Source organism: Coccinella septempunctata, chromosome 4 (genome assembly GCF_907165205.1).
Source record: "Coccinella septempunctata chromosome 4, icCocSept1.1, whole genome shotgun sequence".
Lineage (NCBI taxonomy): Eukaryota > Metazoa > Arthropoda > Insecta > Coleoptera > Coccinellidae > Coccinella > Coccinella septempunctata.
The window spans coordinates 4,592,343-4,612,206 of record NC_058192.1 but is presented as its reverse complement, the minus strand read 5'-3'; the positions used below and the strand labels follow the sequence as shown (position 1 = coordinate 4,612,206).

The following is a 19,864-nucleotide window of genomic DNA, read 5'->3' as shown; positions in this document are numbered from 1 at the left end:
GCATTCAATTTCGATCGATTCACTGTGAAAAGAACTTAAATTCAAATGATCCTATGCTATTTTCCCATATACTGCAGACATATACCGTACAGAAGTTCAAATTCTTCTGCCAGCAGTTCTCATCCCGAGTATAGTTAAGAAGTCAGCTTTACTGTTCCTTGTGATACAATTTTCAAAAAGAGATTGAAAAAAAGGGTAGTAAAGTTAGTCAATGATACTAATTCGTTCAGAATACTCACTGTCCAACAAGTGCCTTAGGAGGGATCACTTCATATCTCTGCAGATCCGTAATATTGGAAATATCCAGCACATAGAGTTCTACTTTAGGATTGTTGCTACCTGGCTGAAATTTTTCTGGAGTAGTATAAATTTTTCCACATAATACACCAGAATAACTTACTGTTGGATACCTAACGGTCCTGTAATTCGGAAAAGAAGGTTTGCGTGCAGATTTTCCCGGCGGTGCTGTGGAAAACCAGGGAAAATTCAAGAGTCCCACCTCGGAGTCGTTGAAAGTTGCGTATAAGATGTGTGTGTTGTCGTGGGAAGACCATAAGGCCTCAGGATTTCTCAGAATGTCCTCTAGAATATAAACCCACATTTTCGTTACATTTCAGAAATTTTCCTTCGTGATGACATCCCAAACAATATTTGATAAATATTTTTTTTGTGAAACTGCTCACCTTGGTACAACCAATCTGGGATTCCATTGTAAACAATGTCCGGCTTACCAGTGAAAGTGAGTCTGGTATCATTCTCAAAGAGAGGAGATTGCCTGAGGTATATGTCGTTATTGTACACTATGAGGATAGAATTTGTGTTTCCTAGCCATTTAGCGTATTGGAGTCTTTCGGGTTGGGTTTTTGGCGAGTGTTCAAGTCTCAAGGGAATGTGGTGACTGGAAAAAATGATCACAAATTGTTCTTTATCGTGACAGCCGAAAATTCATATTTTCAAGATTATTTGATCAAAACTCAGCTTTTAGATTAGCTATAATCTGTAGAAGAGGAAAAACCTATCATAAATAAATTCAAACAAATATTCTAGAACCTATGGAATAGATATTCAGATAAAAATCCTCCTCTTCAAACTTGTGAAAGTCTAGCACCTAGACATGATCTTCAAAAATGTCTAGAAACAATTTTTGAACAACCCGAACCATGAGATGATGAACTTGTTTAAAATTCTCCTTCCCCAGTGGTTGAAAATTCACAAAAAAAAACATCATGTACCTCACTAAGTCTACTTGAACCCCTTTCGAATTTCCATGGCCTCTTTTGATTTCGAGCATGCACAAGTCCGCATTTATTCATAGGACGAATCCGATTCAGATTCAGCGGGACTGTTTGACTATCGCAGAAACAGAAACCAATTCCGATTCGAGACAAGTGAATTCGTTTCGTGTCTCCGGCGAGCACGTGACTTCACAACTTCTTGAGGAGGATCCCAAGGCACCGTTAGTTTAGCATATTGAAATCGTTTTAGTTCCCACTTCCTAGTTTTCCGCCGCCATAATCATAAAGGGGCGCAGCGGGGATAAACAAAAAAACAAAATCCCGGATTTCGGCTTTATTGACCAGATTGTATCTGCCAGGAAAAACATAAATTATTCGAAATGAAATTGCCAGTTCGCCGGTCGGTTGAAACTGTCCCAAAATAATCAGCCTTTACCGAATTGATCGTTGTTGAGACGTTGTTTCTGAGGCCGAAGGAGATGAAACTGGACCATAATGATTTATTCGGAAGCACTGAGGTTTTTCAGGATCAGGAGTCGAGAGTTAAAGTTGTCGAGGATAGATGTTGTTAGTGCCGATCTCAGAATACTTATTTCCGGTTTTTTGGACTTCCGCGGAAGTTATAGCTTTGGTGACTTTTATGGCATGAAGCCACAAACATACAGATTGTTTGAAAAGTGTAGAATCATCCGCGAACAACAAGATAATCGCAAGATTTTTTTTAAATTGGAGTCTTGATGTCACTTAGCCCTTTTTTTCAATATAGAAAGTTCATAGCGAATTTGAGTGACTGCATTATAGTGCAAGGTTACATTGTTACTTCAGTGCCGCATTCCAACTGACCCTTGAAGAAAAACCTCCACGATAATTATTTAGCCTCGCCTTGAAGTACTAAATGTTTCAATGAAACTCCTTTCGCATCAAAAATAAATCAGGTTACAACTGAAATCCAGTCCTAACCTGCTCTAATTTATGTATCTTATCATCCCTCTACTACCCAATCCATCACCCCTGTTCACGATGTGTATTCCAATGCCTGTATGGAAATTAGTCTTTCAAGATAAGTGACAATTAAAAATACACACAATCGCTCTATATAGGGTTCTGCACGCAATATTCTAGGCTCATTAATAACATAGATAACTATTACCTGTCCGCGAACCAGAGGTGGTCGTAAAGCAACTTTAAGGGAGGTTACTGAAATGGGAGAACCCATTCAGTAATTTGCATTCACTTCAATTTGCATGAATATTCTAGGTGTTGGGGATTTTCAGTAGGTGGACGGAATCGATTATGGCTCATGGTCATAAAAAAATGTATAAGATGAATTATTTTGCGATGGTATACAAGGAAAGTGTGCTGTTTTCATTCATACTCTCCGGAATACTTGAAATATTGTAAATTCTCAAGGAGATGCTCATTTTCCTTGCAAAAATATACATTTTTCTTTGTTCATGTCAGAATTGTAAGGATATCTGCGCTTCTGAATAATTTATTCAAGGAAGTGTTGCAAACTGCCGAATGCGCCAGTTACAAAATCATTTCACGAACTGATTACTTGGTTTCTACTGGATGACACCAATAAATTCTTTCCCTTTTTCCATGAAATTTATCAAGTTATTATAAATCAAATATAGATGATGAGAAATCTCAAGTACAAAGTGATACATTCAGCTTTAAACTTACTCTTTTTCGACATCATAGATAGTGTAGTGAGCTGTGAAGGATTGTCTGAATACCTGTAACAAAATATTATATGCGATTTATAATTGTTGAGCACATGCATATATAAAATCTTTATATTTTCATGTTATTCAGAGCATCACACACACAAATGAAAATTTCCCAATCAAAATAGTCGTGAATATATCTTCGGAATAGACAAAATTATAGCATCCTTAATGTCTCAATGTTGGCCAACATCCTGTTGTCAAATTTGAAGAAAATATCATATCCATCGATATAAGACTAGTCCTATAACAACATGTTGACAATTGTTCCTAAGAATTTGTGGTGATAATTCAGTAAGTGTTGAAAAATGTATTGCCAAAATAATATTTGATATAATACAGTAGCAGAAGCAGAATTTGAAAAGAAGAATATTTCTGCTGGATCCAAATGTTAATGCTGGAGCCAAAATTGTAAAAAGTGTTTCCTTCATCTCCTTACAATAACTCAACTTCCATTGAAATGCGTAGCTTGCAATCTGCGACCCCAATAAACGAATGAAACCTCCAGGTCCTGTTGCATGACACAGGTCCATAAATTAGGATATTTTATGCGGTGGATTTTCCGAAACCAGAGCGAAATAGGAAGTCCAGATCCGCCCTCTCTACTTTATTCATTATAACTGGGATATCTCGGAGATTTCTGACTGTGCTCGGTCTGAACGTGAGTTCGGAGAACAGTATGAATGGCAGTAATTTGTCCTGGATGCCTCACATCTCCATTGTGGTAGGTTAGCTTTGAACTTTTCGTCAACGTGGCGAAATTATCGAAGGCTTCCCAATCATTCGATTTCGTAGTTTTTTGTGATAATTAAGTTTGACATCGGAAATACAGATCCCTGTATTGTTCGTGAGAGAATTTATAGCCCTATATAAGAAAAAGTGGTCCATGAATGCGGGGAAAAATAGAATATAAAATATATCTTGAAATATTTCCTTCAAAAAATGCTCTTTCTCAGTTCTCATCAACACTGTGACATTCAGTTCATTTTTCCATAAATCCTATACTGTTTAAGCCGCCAATACTGGAGTCCATATATTTATCGTACGAATTAATCTACGGTATGGCTGCACAAGATTATCGGGCTTTGAGCCAACCAATAATTTTTATGCCATTCCGATATTCATGCTCGGCAAGAAACATGGGGATTTACGCTGCGGATTTCAGGAAGGCTTTCAGATTAATGACTCTAATAAAGTTCGTATTGGAGTAATATACCTGTATGATCAGAGGTTATATATTTAGAACTCCTGATATTTTAAAGATTAGGCTGCGTATGTAGTGCTGGTCCGAGTAATAAATACTGGATCCTGCATTTTATGACCCCAAACATCATGTTTGAATATAATTTCAGCCATAAAACGGAGCAAATTTCGTCCAAATCAATAATAGTCGGTGCCTTTCGAATGAAGTCCATATTTGAGAGAGAGAACAAGTTTTGAAGTTTATGCACCGTGTGGTTGTGGTCATGATGTTGAAGATTATTCTATAAAAGATTAAGAAATACTTAGTGTAATTTTCAGACAAAATTTTTCGATATTGGAAACATTCCACAGTGTGATAGAATGAAGAACGATTGCATGACACTACAACAGAGAAGAATAATACTTTTCCCATCAGAACTGTATCCACAGAATAAATAAATGCAAAATTCGTTTACATCCTGATGAACAACAGTGAAAAAACTGAAATATTCCCCATCTACGAAGACGGCTGAAGATATCATCGCTACATTACTCTCATGGAACCATAAAATATGGAATGAAATGCAAAAAAGGATGAGATCTGGAATGAGGAGATACAAGGATGTCTTTATTTCCTGTTGGCGCACAAGGATCCAACGGTAATCAGTGTAAAGATACATGGCGGTCCTGCAGTGTTTCAGAAACGTCAATGGCAGGATGCCAGAATGTTTTTATTCTTTTACGACAATTTCTCCCCATAAATAACTCGATGTAATCCCAAATGGCATTTCGATAATCCCCCCATCGATTTTTCTCTCACTGCCACCGCTGCGGTACAATTATACGTCCCCAGGGATGACTTCCTTAGTCTTTCGGAAGGACATGTGGAAAAAGTCCAAGTTTTTCGCATTCCAAGGGAGATCAGGTAGACTGAATGAAATCTCATTGAGCTGATTGCTCTCAAACTCAACCCCTTCATACCCTACCAAAAATTTCATAGATGTTGAAAGAGTCACTCCCAACACAAGTTAAAAAAATGTGAAGTCTCTTACGGTTGCAAATTGGTGAATGCGCCGTACAATTTACCTATAAATTGTTGGAAGCTTCATTTCTGTTTTCAGATATAAATGTTGCCTATGCTTGATGAAAATCCATAATTAAACTAAAAACAGAACTAATTAAAGATGATACTGTGACAGCGAAACACGTGTCGTGGTTAAACAACTCATAGTGGTGAAAATCATTTCAATTCTGTTTTTAGTTCGTTTCTGTTTTCTGTTCAGCACGCGTTTTCTTTAGGATAGAAGTCCAGACGGTCGGAAATAATTCTAGAATTAGTGAATTATTTTTCCTCGAGTTTAACGTTTAGGACTGGGCATCGCGTGTGAGGTAAGGAAAAGAAAGAACGTATATCTTCCTGAACATCCGGAGGAATATCCACAAAACCTTGTCGATTACTTTATCTTGCCCAAAATCACATTTGTGTAACCCGTGCATTTGAAACCGTACACGCAATGAACCTGGTCACGAATATGAAGAGATGTAAAACGAAAAAAATCCTCATCCCCGATTGTGTATATATATGCTGACTATTTTGATGGTGGAGCAACTGTTGAATCCCATGCTTTAAAGAACCTATTCAGTGTTTTTCCAGATATTTGTAGAAATTCAGGGGTTATGGGCTTAGGACAGAAATGAAATGCACAGCAGATTATTATAGATATCTCAATCTACCAAACTTGTGAAAATTTTATATTCCAAGAGTATTGAGGCTTCCTGGAGAAGTGAAATCCAATAGAAGACTGTGGTTCTGCAGTTGATTAATAGTCTGGACGGGATAAAAATTGTTGTTTTTGCCATTTCGCATTCGGAAACTTGACGGCCCATCCATATTCGACTCGTAAACTGCCTTCCAGCATCATAATAAAATGCAAAATACTGGAATTTATCGGGCGACTCTATGCAGTATTGCCGAATTCTCAGCTTTTTACGATCAAAAGTTCTGACTCGCAGACCTTCGACGCGGTTCACAGTACGCCAAGGTGGCCCATAAAAGTTTTCACTTTACCCGTCTAGTTAATCTTAGACTCGATAATGGCACTCAAGAAAGTGATATATTGCGTCGAAATTGAGCAGGAACAAGTGGAACGTTAAACGTCGAAGTTTTCGTTAAATGAACATTTTGGGATTTGAGTTTAAATCGGGGAATCAATTTGGACATATACGGCCACATTCCATTCCATCTCACTCGGTTAAAATGGTGGTTGATTAGAGGGAAGCCATTTGAACATGGCCTACCAGATTTCATGCAGACTTTGAGAACTGATCGGAATTTTTTTCCAGTTATGAGAAAATTGGGAAGAAATGAAAACCAAATGGTTTCGAAGTTTTCTTTTTATTGTTGGATAGAGATACAGTGAAGCTTGAGCAATTCAAGGCAGGTGGGAGAGTAACATCTGCGTTGAATCTACAAGTTGTCGTAGTTTTACCGATACCAGTTTTTGCAGTCCCTTCTCGAGCTAGTCTTGAAGCATTTGAGAAAAGAAAATTTTCCACTTTGGTGTAATGCACCAGGAGAACCTCTACAAGTGATGAATTAAAAAGAAAATGGTTCAAAATAGCAAGAAATAATAGTCAACTGATGACGAACAAAGTAGTCATCCAGTTAGTATATCAACGGTATGCAGATATGCAGATTTTCTTACAAACTTCATCTTGGAAAAAATAGATACTACTGTGAATTAATAGGAATAATTGATCAACTTAGAACTCATATAAGACGCATGTATTCAAGGTTTAGTAAAAAAGCACAAGCGTTCCAAACACATTTTGATGGATAATGAAATTAGTAGTAGTAGTAGTCAAACTTTTTTCAATGAAGCTTATGAAATCTTTCAGTCAGATTTCTTTTATTCTAATGCTGGTTTACATTTTTATGATCATATGTGTATGAAGTATTGCATACCGAAAAGTTTTCATATAATGTTGTTTTTTCCTTTATTTATAAGGACCTCATTCGTGTTAAGGGAAGCATGAAAATCCACAAAATCCCAATCCAAACTCACCGATCTCTCTAGATTTATGTACCTCTTGTTATTTTCTAAATGATCATACCCATCAAAGCTCGGGTACTGTAGATAAACAGTTAGGTTACATCGAATTATATGATTGAATTGAAAAATTTTACTCACCGTTTTTACATTGTGTTGGAAAAGTACATATTTGAGGTCTCTAGAGCATTGATATCCTTTGACGTTGAGTTGTCTCTGGAAAATACAAAAGGTTCAATTAATTTCCTTCGGTTGATTGTAACGATTGAAAGATTTTGGGTTAATTCTCTTCATTTTTCTCTTTGTCATAACCAATGTGTCATTCTACCACGAATAGCAGTCTTATTGAAACACCCTTTAGAAAGGTTATAAAGGGAATGACTCTCCTTTTTTCTGTGGATGAACAACCGAAACAAACCCCAGGCTCAACAGATAAAACATGTGACCCAGCAACCTTATATCCAGGGACCGAACACCCAAATGATTAATAGCCGCAGTGTTCTCTGGTATCCACTTACATTTCTCAAAACACCCCTCAGACTCAACAGTTTGTCAGCCTCCCCGTATTGCACATCGAACCGGGGGAAAATTACACCGGGTTAAGGAAATGAGATACTCACCAAAGTATGATTTGTCACCAGAACGCTGACAGTGATGTTCTTCCCCATCTCCAAGACAGCCAAACTACCATCGTCGGACTGAAAAACAAAATGTTTGGGGGATATCCATGAAGAGGGCAGTCTTCTTGGGTTTAGGTCTCCCTGAAAATTGATGACGTTGGAATAAACCCTTGTCTCCAAAGAAGAAACAGAAATATATGTTATAGCGTAGGAAGGATTTGAGAATCGATAACGGGATATTTCTCAATCAAGAAGTTAGAAGTTGCCTGTGGGCCACTTTTCAATAATTCCAATTACCTGCAAGTACTCCTCCAGCTGCATCCTCCGACCGTGCCAATAAAGGAGCTCATCTACGTATCCGACGAGAAAAATGGCCGCCACAATGCCCGAAACAACAAGGCCAATTACTAGGAGGGAGAAGATGATAGACCACCAGTTATGGCCTTCGTCATCTTGCAGTGCTAGCTCCTAAACATAGAGCGTATGGATCAGGTGTACACCTCGAGCATAAAATATGAGAACAGGGGTGCAATTTCACGTAATAGTGCTGCAAAGTAGGGCAATTGTCAACTTGAGATGTGCTGCGGGGAAAGATGGCCACGACACAAATTGGAAAGAGGAGGTTTTCCCTCTACATCGGTTTTTCCGAAAACAAATATCTTCCGAAACATATTGCCAATTGTACAAAATCGTATCTAGAAAAGTGAGAATTTTGAAACAGTATCTCTTAATGACTAAAAATTCAAATAAGCCTTATTTTAATTAATTAAGCTTATTTTCATCTCATGAGACGCAGCACACTTCTTCGTGTTTTGATTCTAACATCTCGATGCATTCAAGGCATTCTTTTAGATTTCTTGAATACATTAAAAGAACGAAATCATGCTTCCAGAAAATACTTTGAATGTTTAAGTTCCTACTCATACCTATTCAAAATTCCGTTATAATCCTTAAGTTACCAAACACAGGCAAATATTCAAACAAACAATACGAATGGTTTTTGCTATATCAACAGAAATAGTTGTTTTTCAATTCAGCTACGAGTTGTGTATTCACGAAATGGCTTTCCTCCTAGCACTGATGATCAAGAGGCAATCTTGAGGTGTTATGTTTTCAAAGAAGAAAAAAATTGGTTTAGCAATAAATACCACATGAATTTTTATGCCAACCTGCTATAATTAATCGATTTCAGAGAGCAAGAGCTTGAGTAAGTCAAAAAAGAATATGATAAAAATAACTCAAAATATCACTAGAAGAATACATGCATAACAGATGTTCCAAAAGCTACTCAAAAAAGCCTCAAATATAGACAATTCTATACATGATCCCTATCAATTTTTGAGCAGTGTATAACAGCTTTTATTCCTTTGAATCTGAGGTCTAAAACTGGAATAATAAAGGTTTAAAAATTTCAAAGTTGACTCAAAGTCGTTTGTTTAAATTTTTCCCAACTATCAAATAAAGTCTCACATCTTTACGCCAGAACTGACTTCGGGAGAAATTGAATATAAATCGTTAATGTTTATGAGGATTGTATCGCCCAAGATTATAGCGGAGCAACAGCTTTTCTATTTATACACCGAAAAGCATATTTTCTGCACAGACTGGTATTTAGGGTTATATGTTACCCGAAATTGGGTAATACATCCTGGTTCGCTTTTATATCCTCATATAATGCCATAGAATTAATCCTGCTTATCTACTCCTCGCCATTCGAACCGCATGAAACGTTGTGAAAATTTAACGGGCTGAAATACCTGAACGATAATGTATTTTAATATTTTCCCTTACGGAAAAATTCATCAAGGGATTATGGAAATGTTTAACTGACAATACTGAAAATATGTTGCAATTACATACTCGCGTTTCATTTTTTCGAACGTTTTTCATCGTATATGTATGTACAGGGTGGGCAAAATTGGTTGTGTATTGAGAGGATCTCGAGAACTATAGCAAATAGAAGAAAATGGACACATTCTCTCAGATGATTTCCTTGAGAACTAAAGAGTCAATTTTATAAGCATTCATCTTAGAAAAGTCTCTGAGTTCCTATTAAAAAAAAAATTTATGTTAAAAGTTATTTCAAATGATATATTGTAAAAATCAAATGCTTAATGCATTCATTTAAAAAACATGTTAATTTAAAAATCTTTTCAAAGGCAATACATTCTTAAATTTGTAGGAAACGAATTATGAAGAAATTTCATCAAATTCAATCAGTTCATTTAGATTTTGTTGAAAGTGTGTATATTTTGATGGATATTGAAAGATATGTGGAAAATTTGAAGGCACTGAATCTAAAATTATGACTTTCTTGGTTTCATCTTAAATTTTCTTGGACATTTTGTTTAAAACTTGCAGTTACAAATCTGTGTAGTAGACAGGAACTAAATCCCATAAAATAAATCGAAAATAACAGTTTTATTCTGTGCCAATATAGAAGCAAGCCTCATAAGCTTCAATATCACCAAAATAAATGTGGATCCCTCTTACTAACATTACAGTTTCCTTCATGTAGCACTCCACACTCTCTGCATGTTATGTTCCTAAATCTGAATTTTTTGAGAGCACTTCCCGACCTTTCGCACTGCTCTGAAGGACCTTTCTGTACCGTCACTTTCCTCGCAACCAATTCGATCAATCTATTAACTCCCGTATTGTTATACCGGCTGTCTTTTTCGACGCTATCCGTCATTCGGCGTTACCAGATCGGACGGTTTACTGCACAATAAATAGACGTTTTTAATTTCCGATAGAGATGAATTGGATCCGCATCGAATACGGCAATGTTGCCGTCGTTGAACGGGTTTGTGGTGGATCGGGAAATGAGATTTTCGGACCAGGAAGATATGCCCAGCAATTTCAGAATTTCTATGAAAAAATTGGTGGTGAAAATTAATCGAAAAACGAAAATTTAAAGCTTTAATCTGTATGGAAATCCACTGAGGGATATCCAAAATATACTAAAATTTCGAGAGGAAAGGTTTCAATAAAATATTCTTAGGAGCTTTCACGTCATTTTTTATGGTAGGACAGGATGTCCCAAATTCGATGCTCACTGAACTATCTAGAGAACAAAAAGACTGAAAAGTGACTACGTTTCAGATACTTCGTTTTATTTTGGTTTATCTTGAAGGTATTCGAAAAATTCCAAATGTTTTTTTCAGTGAATTTTATGGTTTGTATGATACCCATAAAGAATCAGAGAAATTGAGATTTAGAGATAAAGGATAGTTGGTGTTCTCTGAGATGCCCTACATTTTCAACGCTGTTTCAAAAGGAAAAACTAGTTATCATATATGGAGTGTTTTAGACGAGACCTCTATTTTTTTTAAAATTGGCGTAAATGTTTATTAGTGCAGTGAAGAATTCTTCTGAAAAAAACTTTGATATTCTCCAAATCGCTCCAGGATTCGGAAAGTCAGCTATTTGACGATATTTCCACAGGAATTAGGGCCGTTAATCGAGAAACTGCTTCATTAGGCAAATTCCTGCATAGTTTCGATTCGATCGATGGAATCGTAAAGGTCCCAGTTAAATTTTTGCGTAAATCTCGCAGTTAAGTCCCATTTGGAAGGGTGAAAAACCGGCGAAGAAGGTAAGGCAATGAATTTATGCCGTAAAACGAAGGTTCTTGAGCCCAAAACGCATTATAACGGTAGACGTGGAAATCTGGGCGATTTCTAAGGGGAGCAAATTAAAACATCAATTAGGTTTGATTGAAATCGCTCCTAGTGTTCGGTTCTGATTGTTTATTTACCTTGACAACTGAATTATGCGAGCGACGCTGTTCGGTGTATTCGGACTATTTTTAACTGACAGTTTCAGTTTATGTGTTCGACGTTGATTGAGTGTGCGTAATTTGCTGCCTTCGTTGATTTTTTCAATAATGAACTGGAGCAAGGAAAATCCTATTATCCCCCTGTAATTTCTGCAATTTTGAGTTTTGAGATTCAAACCACACGTCTAGGGTGCAAATCATTAAAATATCAGAGCTGATTAGAGTTTCAAGATTGAAGTGACACCCTATAATTTTGTATTTTTCCATTAGATCGCTTTTTTTTCAGATATTAGGAACAAAAACTCCGAAACAATCGGTCGAATTTTCGAGTCAAAAATGACCAAGGGATTGGACACTCTGAAACGTCTTATTTGGTCCTCTACTCTAGAATTTGAGCATGGTATTACTGTCACAAGATTTGAAAGTGATAGGAGTTGTTTGAACGTTTTCAATGAATTGAACAGTTTCTAATTCTATGGTCAATTGGACCCAATAGAATCTTCCAAAATAAAGGAAGAAAGAAAAATTGAAAAAAAGTTAGATTTTCCCTAAAATTTCAATAGATTTTTGATAACATAGATTCCGAACACACAGCATCTATTGCAGATAAAATCGAAAGCCTATCTCTCTTCGTTCAGGCAAAAACAATTGTTACTAACCAATAAAACAGAAATGAACAGAAAACTCAGCAGTTGCTAAGAAATAAAACTAAAAACTATAGTTTGGTCCACTGAATCCCAACTATATGGACTACTCAAGCAATTGTATATGGGATGCGAAAAAAAAAGAAGAAATGTTATAGGTACATCATTTGAAGCTGAATTCAAGCTACTCAGATGAGCTTTCCCGAGCATTTTCGGTTTGTTTTTCCTTTTACGACTTGTATATCCGAAGAAAATGAAAAAAACTATCAAATTGCTTCCACTTCCAGGATTAACTATCCTTATACTTTCCTTTTGTACGTATTTCTGTCTCGAGTAGTTCAAAAGCATGCAAACCACCTGAAATATTAAACAGCACACATGTTGGAAGTGCCATATTTCATCATTAACTTTCCTCTCGGCAGTTATTTATTCCGGACGTTCTGGTTAAAATATATAACACTCGCATTGCAGTGATTAATTCGAAAATTCCTGGAAAAATATAACTGAAAACATATTTTTTTCGCGATGAAGATTTATGCCTACTCCCTTATCATCCATTTTTTATTGCTGTTTGCGCCATTTCGGGCTATAATAGGTAAAATGAAACTCTCATGCTCTCATAATGTTATCCCATTGTCGTGGGAGTAAACAGGAGAGTAACTAATCTAACACCACATCCTCAAGAGAAATTTGGTTTTTTTTAACTCGCATTTCGATGCTATTTATGAATATTTCCAATATTTAATAATTCGAACATCTCCTTCATTAGAAGATTGTCCTCGTGAGAAGAAATTCAACTTGAGTGAATAATTGAGATTCAATATCGTCCATTCGATTTTGTTGAATCATTTACCTGTGCTTTTTTCACTATACATATAGGTACTAATTCGACTCTAACTTAATTCCACTAAAATAGGAAGAATAAATTTCAGAGCAGTACTACTCGAAATTAAAACTCATCAAAATCTAATTAATTCAATCAATTAATGAATCTCTACAGATACAAGACTACCTTCGATTAGAAAGAATGAAAAAATCGTTGTAAAGTGCATTTTCACTCATTAATGTGCATGGGATTGTAACTACTTTATAGAAGTTGGAAATAAAATGTTCAGTAAAAATATGAATGGTAAAGGATGGTTCAATTAGTGCATTTTCGCAAGCAATGAATCGATGATTATTACTGGGAAATTGACACTCTCTTCATGAAACTGTAAAAGAAAATAATTTGGATGCATGAAGTCTTGAATCATCCTAAATTTACAAAATCTGACTGAAGTGAACTGATGATTTCTCATATGCCCGAAGTTTTCTTGGTCAAAATTCAATGGCCTGAAGGAAAAACTCAAGAAAAAAATTCGGAGACTGAACTACAATAGGTACAATTTGAATTTGTTGACAAAATTTCGAGTAATCAAAAGTTCGGCTTCAGTGAAATATTGTGAAGATATATTATTGAGAGGGATACTAAAACTAAGTCAGTACTCATTCATTTTTATCATCATACCACTAGACCAGTCCAGGATGCACTATTTTCCTAAAATATCTATGTATTAGGTCTCAAAAAAAAATCCTGCTGTTCGAACCTTGTTCTACATTTTAATAAAAATCACTGAAATCAGCTTTGGTAGCGGCTTCAATTCTAAATCCATTGAAAATAAAAAAATTCAGACAAAAAGTGGGAAACTATACAAAACCTTTGATTTTCACCTATGAAAATCTTCAATCAAGAAAAATGTCTGATTTTGTTCATATACATCAGAGCTGATTCTATAACATGTTTCTTGGAAGCATATAAGGGAATAAGTATGTGAAATTATCGCCTTGCAGCACATTCTACAGAATATTCTTCCGATAATACTCACTGGAATGTGGAGATTCTGGGATTATTTCTTCATGAAAATAAAAATACAGGCACTCGAATTTCCTATTGCATGAATATTGGTCACGTCTATCGTATCAGATAGAATGTTTCCGAACGCTATCTTAGCATGGAAATTGCGCACTTAGGTATACCTCGATCGCATAAGAACGATCTGAAAGTATTTGAGACCTTCTTTCAATTCGAAAATTTCAATACGTTTTTATTATCCTGGCTGATTTAGAAATTTATTTCGAGATCCAATTGGGCAGATATCATGCCATTATAGATCATGAGCAGTCATCTTAAGATGCGTACACACTGGACCAACTCATCTGCTGATGATGTGATACAAAGTACTCTAATCCTTTGTCAGACCATTTCTAGAGAATGCAGATGAGATGCCAGAGTTAAAGTCCTAGAGACCAATATTAGATTCAACAAAATGCAAACAGAGACGACTATTTACTTTTGCTAGATTTTGACTGGTTTCATTTTGTGTTATTGTTCTTCTTTTCAGCACTCTTATTATTATTATTCATTAGCAACATATGGTTCTCTTTTCTGACGTCTAGTCGTACATTTTTCCGGATTTTTCCCGATTTTTCCCTCGAAAATCTTACCGATACGAATTTCAATTATAAATCGATCAAATTCTGATCTTGGATAAGGTTCGTAACAGCAGGAAGAAAAACTAAAAGTAGATTAATCTATACCATAACCAGGAAAGACTTGCTGGGGTGCAGTGGTACCTGTCGTCGAGTACTGACCTCTTCGTCACCTACCTCGGCCTTTTTGGCCTTCGGATCGGCCACCTGAAGCGTTTCATCAGGAGGTATACGCCAAGAACTTCGGTCTGCATGGACACCGCTGTGCATGCCGCTTTCGACCCCGTTTCCCTGCCTTTATCCGCCGCCACTTTATCGAATGTTGGTCACCTCGAAGCGACGAAATCCCGGTCCTGGATTACGGCCGAAACGCCTGCCCTGGAATCAGAAAACGGTCTCACAGTTGTAGCAGAAGGTGTCGTTATGAGAATATAGACTCCCAGCAAAAACTAAAAATTCTTATCCTACTATAGAATTAAACAAAATTTCAATCTCAAAATATTTTATTACTCAATATATTCTCCTCGTAATTGGATACATGTATTACAGCGAACCTGCAACGTCTCTATACCTTTCAAAAAAAATGTTTCTTTTTGCTCTGCAAACTAGACCTCCACAGCTTTTATTACCTCCTCGTTGGAAGAAAATTTACGACCTTTTAAACTTTTTTTCAGTTGAGGAAAGAGATGATAGTCGGATGGAGCCAAATCTGATGAATAAGGGGGGTGTTCTAGTAATTCAAACCCTAAATCACGAATTTCTTGCATGGCAACATGAGTTTTGTGTGCAGGGGCGTTGTCTTGCCAAAACAAAACATCTTTGGATAGCTTTCCGCTACTTTTCTCTTTAATTTTCTTCCGTTGAGTGGTCAGTAATGTCGAATAGTAATCTCCGGTTATTGTTCTACCCTTATCCAAAAAATCAATCATGATTACTCAATGGCAATCCCAAAAAACTGAAGCAAGAACTTTTCCAGCAGATTTTTGGACACGAAACTTCTTAGGTCTTGGAGAACCAGAGTGTCGTCATTCCATCGATTGTAACTTTGTTTCTGGATCGTAGAAATTTACTCAAGTCTCATCCATAGTAACAATACGGTTTAAGAAGTCTACATCGTTTTCAAATCGAGCACAGATCGAACGCGATGCTTCTACCCTTGCACGCTTTTGGTCAACATTCAAACATTTGAGTTTGTATGAAATATTCAGTGCTTCAGATATCCGTTTCAGCCCAATTCGACGGTCTCTTAAAATCATGTCATGAACTGCATCGATATTTTCGGGGATAGACACAGAAACTGGCCTTCCCGATCGGTCATCATCTTCAATGGAAAATTTACCTCTTTTAAAGCTTGCAGTCCAATTTGTCACGGTCGCATACGAAGGACATTGATCACCATGGGTATTAAGCATATCTTCGTAAATCTGCTTACCTCTTAACCCTTTTAAAATCAGGTACTCGATGATGGCTCGATACTCCAATTTTTCGATTTTTACAATATCGGTGGACATCTTCTTTCTTTTGATTTATCGCGTAACTCTGGTTTACTTTTTTGACCTTAAACTACGCACTGACACTTCTAATGAGCAATTGTTCGTTGCTATGGTAACGCAATATTTATTTATGCAAGGAACTGGTCTAGGCTAACCAGATATCAATACATCCTCGTACGTTAAAAACTCAAAACTCTTTACATAGTTCTGTGAACTATGCCGAGTGGAGTGGTGATATTGAGCCACTAGGCTCAGTATATTCGTTCTTGTTCCATTCCAAAAGGAAGGATCGAACGCAAGCAGCTAATTCCATTAAGTCGTTTCTGCAATATGGTGTTAATATAATGCGTTCGTTTATGGGAAATGCGGAGAGGAAACGAGCTCAGGATGAATTATATCTTTTCGCTGGAACAGGATTAATGTTTCTAGTTTTGTTATGTTCCGTTCGAGCTGTAGAGGGAAGGAAAGGTTATCTCATCGTGGAAACTATGTTGCACAACTCCAACAAGAATAACACGGACATGGCTATGATCAATAATACAATAGAAATTGGACTGGCAACTATCTAAACTCCTGAACTGTACTGTACAGTATTGATGAGCTCTAATAAGAGCGAAACTGGCATATCACTACCCTCCTCCGATGGCGACAAGCTCTCAATGGTTAACTTCAAGTTTGGATCGTTGGTTGTCCAATTTCTAAAGCCGAGCAAAAATGACGAACAAAAAACGTTTTACACATCTTTTGGATGCAATTCAGGTCAGATCTATGGATCGGCTGTACGTATAGCCATAACAGAAGCTTCCTCAAGTATTTTTTACCATTTCAGTTGTGGAATTTCAATTATGAAAATAAATTATTTCCTTTATATTCTCATACAAGTCGTCTTTTTTTCAGAACATAGGAGCACGTCTTTCCTGAAGCGTTCTGTTATAATATATATAACTTTGAGTTTATCGAACCCTTTTCTGCCATTGAAGCAAGCGAAGATGTCCTGATAGAATCAGGACGTACGAAACTGGGATATGAGGAAAAGGAACTGACGCAGGCTATTAGATATTTCACGAACGAAGGGGATTTATACCACTATACAAGATTGAACTTCCTCCTTTTATCATCTAACCAATGTCACTTCGCCAACTCTCCCTGTAGCAATTCATTCAGAATCCAATAGCGGTTTGTCGATGAATCATATAGAAATGAAATGAAAACAGGGTTTGCTGGCGGTAAACAATTTCCACGTTTGTGCTGTTGGTTGATACATGGGGAGATAGTTGGAAAATTTCTCTGTTTACGGAAGGGATGGTCCGGTTTTCACGAAAAGAAGCTATTTCCTCATATGCAAAATGTCCCAATTGAAGTTCCTGGATCTGTTTTGATTGACTCTTCAAGACCTCATGTAAAATCTCCATATCGAAGCGTCCAAAGTATTTTCATACGGAACGTATTTCAAAAGTCTCGTCAGTTAAAGTCGGTATTGCCTTTGAACCCATTTTCGAATCAAAATTGAAGACTTTTGGCCAAAATTATAACGCTTTCGTTGCTAAGAATGTGACATCACTTCCTTCTTCTTCTCTGATTATTCCTAGTGACATATGACATAGAAAACAGAACAACCAGTAAGTTCTGTAACCTTTCACCAATGCACCGGTTTCCTCTATGGTTCAAGAAGTCCTTGAGCCGGAATAAAACCTCATCGAATAGAAATATGCTTCACGTTTCGTGAAATGGGAAAGCAATTTTTCAATTCAATGGAGGTAATGAAATGTAGCGTACCCCTACATATGCTTACCGTCTAGCTCTAGGACGTCTTTCGGTATTCCTGACGCGAAATGGGTGGAGAGTTATTGGCAATGTTTCAACCACATATAAAACTCGAAATCGACGCATGTGGCAGGAATCTGCGGATGTGTGATTTGTCCGAAACGCGGAATCGAAAAGATTATGGAGATGAACACCATTGTCTATAACGAGGTTGTCTTGGGCTTGACCTATATTCGTCTGCATATATCATCCCTTGGGACAGGGGTATGAATGTGGGTCAAGAAAATAGATTCGGTTTGTTTATCGGACGAATATTCGCCTGTTTTCAGTTATACAGGTTTGAATCTGTTTATAGAAGAATCACGTTATTTTTTATCTTCTCCCTCAGTTCTTGAATTGACTGAGAGTCCTCACCATTCACCATGAACCTTTTCCTCCACGTAATCGCAAAGAAATAAGTAGCGCCTTCTTTATAAATATCGTGCGCTTCTATATTCTCCAATTTTGGCCATAAAAATGCATTAATCATAGTTCGGCAACACTGGAACAGCTGCACCAGCTTTATCCATTAAAAAATAAGGCTCAATAATCCCACCCCCACAAAACAATTACAGGCATAGGGATAAAGAGGGCTTTCAATAATCATGCTTGTGTTTCCGAGCCCAAATGCTGGAATTTTGCGTATGAAGGAAGCTTCCGAAGTGTAAATGAGCCTCATAACTGATTAATTGATATTTATATTTCATTTATTAATGATTACTGTCAAATTTTTCAGTTGACATCTTTCACAAAACCCACATCAGTGACCAGAAAAGCGGGATATTTAAAATGATACTTTTAATTGGAAAACCTGGTACATCTGATATATTCCCTTTGTCGTCATAGTAAGTATTGACGAAACCAGCCAGTTAGGCTTTGAATTTCAACCGGTTTGACCAAATAAGGGTGTTTCGATGTTGAAATGAAATGAAACAAGCTGTGTGTGAGCTATTATCGAAATTCTTTTTCAATTGTCCGAATTATGTTGACTTTAAACGCATTTTCATGGCCTCGCTATACGAGTAAAACAAATATCAATTGAACTATAACTCACTGCGTGAACAACAGATTCTGATCCAGAAAACCTGCACTATTTGTAGACGGTAAACACTCAGTATCAATAATATTCACTTTCACAGCAGATATGAATGAAAACTCCAACTATAAACGTCACCAAAAACACTAACCACCTAATAATAAAACAAGCAATAGACAAACAAAACAAAGAATTTTGTACCCGTAAACACTTCAGTTCTGAGTGCCGTTCTCTCGTTGATTTAAAAAAAAATGTACAGTGGACAATATCCCATATCCGAGGATGCTTTTGAAACTATTTTCGTGAGTATGGCCTCTAGTTATTGTCATTTTGCCAAGTGTTTTCTGATATGCAGTAAAGTGTTGACATGAATTTATGGTGACAATGACAACGCCAAGAATTCACGATATCTAGATAGGAACGTCCTATGCATATCTGAAGAGTTTATTCCTTTCGTGATATGTTAGAAAAACATGATATATTTCTCTATAATATAAGGAATATATAAACGTTTCATCTGTATTCAAGCAAGAATATGCTTTTGAGCTACGTATGGTATTTGAGGAAGTTTTTCTTGAAAAATAAATCAAGTTAATTTTCTCAAATTTCACTGACTTGCTAACATAGCATCCAGAGTGAATAGTGAGTATATACGAAAAATATTCAGATCGAACACGATTATTATATGGAAATGGAGACAACATAAGATTAAACTTTAAAACGAGTACAATATTCATCTACAAAAACGTTGCGCATAACACCGACTATCTATGAAAATCATTCTATTCTTGTCCCGAAGGAAAAATGGAAATTACCTCAAC

General features: G+C 36.5%; 1 protein-coding gene across 6 annotated transcripts in view; it reads right to left on the bottom strand.

The window, feature by feature from the left end:
- Positions 1 to 19,864, bottom strand: part of LOC123312205 (dipeptidyl peptidase 4) — a 50,936-nt gene that overhangs the window by 4,234 nt on the left and 26,838 nt on the right. The window contains exons 1-10 of one of the 6 annotated variants that reach the window (XM_044896498.1): positions 19,062 to 19,312; positions 14,874 to 15,089; positions 8,115 to 8,285; positions 7,818 to 7,958; positions 7,339 to 7,413; positions 7,213 to 7,278; positions 2,922 to 2,974; positions 684 to 898; positions 401 to 582; positions 240 to 343 (exon numbers count right to left, since the gene is read on the bottom strand). In XM_044896498.1, coding sequence (XP_044752433.1) covers positions 240 to 343; positions 401 to 582; positions 684 to 898; positions 2,922 to 2,974; positions 7,213 to 7,278; positions 7,339 to 7,413; positions 7,818 to 7,958; positions 8,115 to 8,285; positions 14,874 to 14,981 — 1,115 coding nt within the window. In that variant the 5' untranslated portion in view covers positions 14,982 to 15,089; positions 19,062 to 19,312. Of the gene's footprint in view, positions 1 to 239; positions 344 to 400; positions 583 to 683; positions 899 to 2,921; positions 2,975 to 7,212; positions 7,279 to 7,338; positions 7,414 to 7,817; positions 7,959 to 8,114; positions 8,286 to 10,314; positions 10,546 to 14,873; positions 15,090 to 19,061; positions 19,313 to 19,864 lie in introns of those variants that run through there. The other 5 variants (XM_044896502.1, XM_044896500.1, XM_044896499.1 and 2 more) reach the window with 5 other exon arrangements.